Source organism: Charadrius vociferus, unplaced genomic scaffold (assembly GCF_000708025.1).
Source record: "Charadrius vociferus isolate BGI_N301 unplaced genomic scaffold, ASM70802v2 scaffold593, whole genome shotgun sequence".
In the NCBI taxonomy this organism is placed as follows: domain Eukaryota; kingdom Metazoa; phylum Chordata; class Aves; order Charadriiformes; family Charadriidae; genus Charadrius; species Charadrius vociferus.
The window spans coordinates 1,368,639-1,369,852 of NW_009647739.1; the positions used below are offsets into that span (position 1 = coordinate 1,368,639).

Here is a 1,214-nt window from a genome sequence, read left to right on the forward strand (position 1 = left end):
GAAAGCCCCCCCCCAGGCACCAGGTTGCCCCTGGCTGAGGGAGGAGGGGGCAGCCCCAAGCCAGGGCAGGGGGCAATGCCAAGGTGAGGAGCAGGGACAGTGGGAGATGGAGGAGCTGAGGTGCCAGGGCTGACGTCCTCCTCATCACCCAGGGGAAGCCAGGTTCTGATCCCTGCCCCTGACCAGATCCAGGGTGGGTGGTGGGTTTTAAGGTGCCTGGCAAGGGCCAGAACAAGCTGCTGCAAGTACAGAAACACACCCAGGGGTGACTCTGGACCCCAGCATGGGCAGAGGTGGCAGCAGCAATGGTGCAAGGAGGGCAGAAGTGGCAGAGTGGCACAGACTAGGGACACAGGCTGCAGGACCAACACTGCCCAGAGCAAGTAGCTCTCCCCTCCCTATCCCTGCCCCAAACACCAGGGGTGTCCCCCCACATAGGGGTTGGGGTCAGTGTGGTGGTGGGAGCCAAGAAAGAGCAAAAGGCAGCAGCTGCTGCCTTTTATTGCACAGCTGAGCAGGGCAGAGACGCAGGAGCCTGCCCTGGGGCTCAGCCTGACCCAGCCAGCAGGAGCACAGCGCAGCGGGGACAGGGACCTGGGAGCAGGAGGGAGTCCCACCATGTCCCTTCTGCTCCTCACACAGGTCCTGCAGCAGGGGCCAGGGCAGGGCTAGGTCCTGGACAGCCAGGCTGGGTGGATGAGGTGATGGAAGCCACGTGCCGTGGCAAAGAACTGTGCCCAGCTCAGCAGGGCACTTCTGCTGTCCCCGGCACACTCCAGCCTTCACCCACCCCTCAGGGAGAACATACGCCAGGAGCTAACGGAGCCAAGGGTGCATTTTGATCCTCTGGGGAAGCAGAGGAAGGGGTGAGAAGAGGAGGCAGTAGGCATGGGAAGGCAGCGACGGGCAGGAGAGCCAGGGCAGAATGGCCATGCCGGTGCTCCGGGCACCGCGATGCCTGCACAGGCTAACCCAGTCCTCTCCCCTCCTCCCAAAAAAGGGGTCCCCAGCTCCAAGGGACTGGGGCATGTCTCTGCTGGGCAGCGCAGCCCCACATCATGTCTGCGCCAGTGAGAGCTCCTCCAGGCCTTCCTTCCCCAGCCGGTACCTGGCGAGGTCCTTGCGGGTGACCATGCCCACCACCTGCCGGGAAAGGGACAGGGTACAGCCCCACGCTGGCATGCAGAGCCTGGGGACAAGGGCAGCGTCTCCAC

At 64.2% G+C, this 1,214-nt stretch overlaps 1 protein-coding gene across 1 annotated transcript in view; it reads right to left on the minus strand.

Annotated features, from left to right (window-relative positions):
* Window positions 1–1,056: 1,056 nt before the first annotated feature.
* The window catches only part of CLCN7 (chloride channel, voltage-sensitive 7), a 20,731-nt gene continuing 20,573 nt past the window's right edge, over window positions 1,057–1,214 (minus strand). The window contains exon 25 of the mRNA XM_009881954.1: window positions 1,057–1,192. Coding sequence (XP_009880256.1) covers window positions 1,057–1,192 — 136 coding nt within the window. The remainder of the gene's footprint in view (window positions 1,193–1,214) is intronic.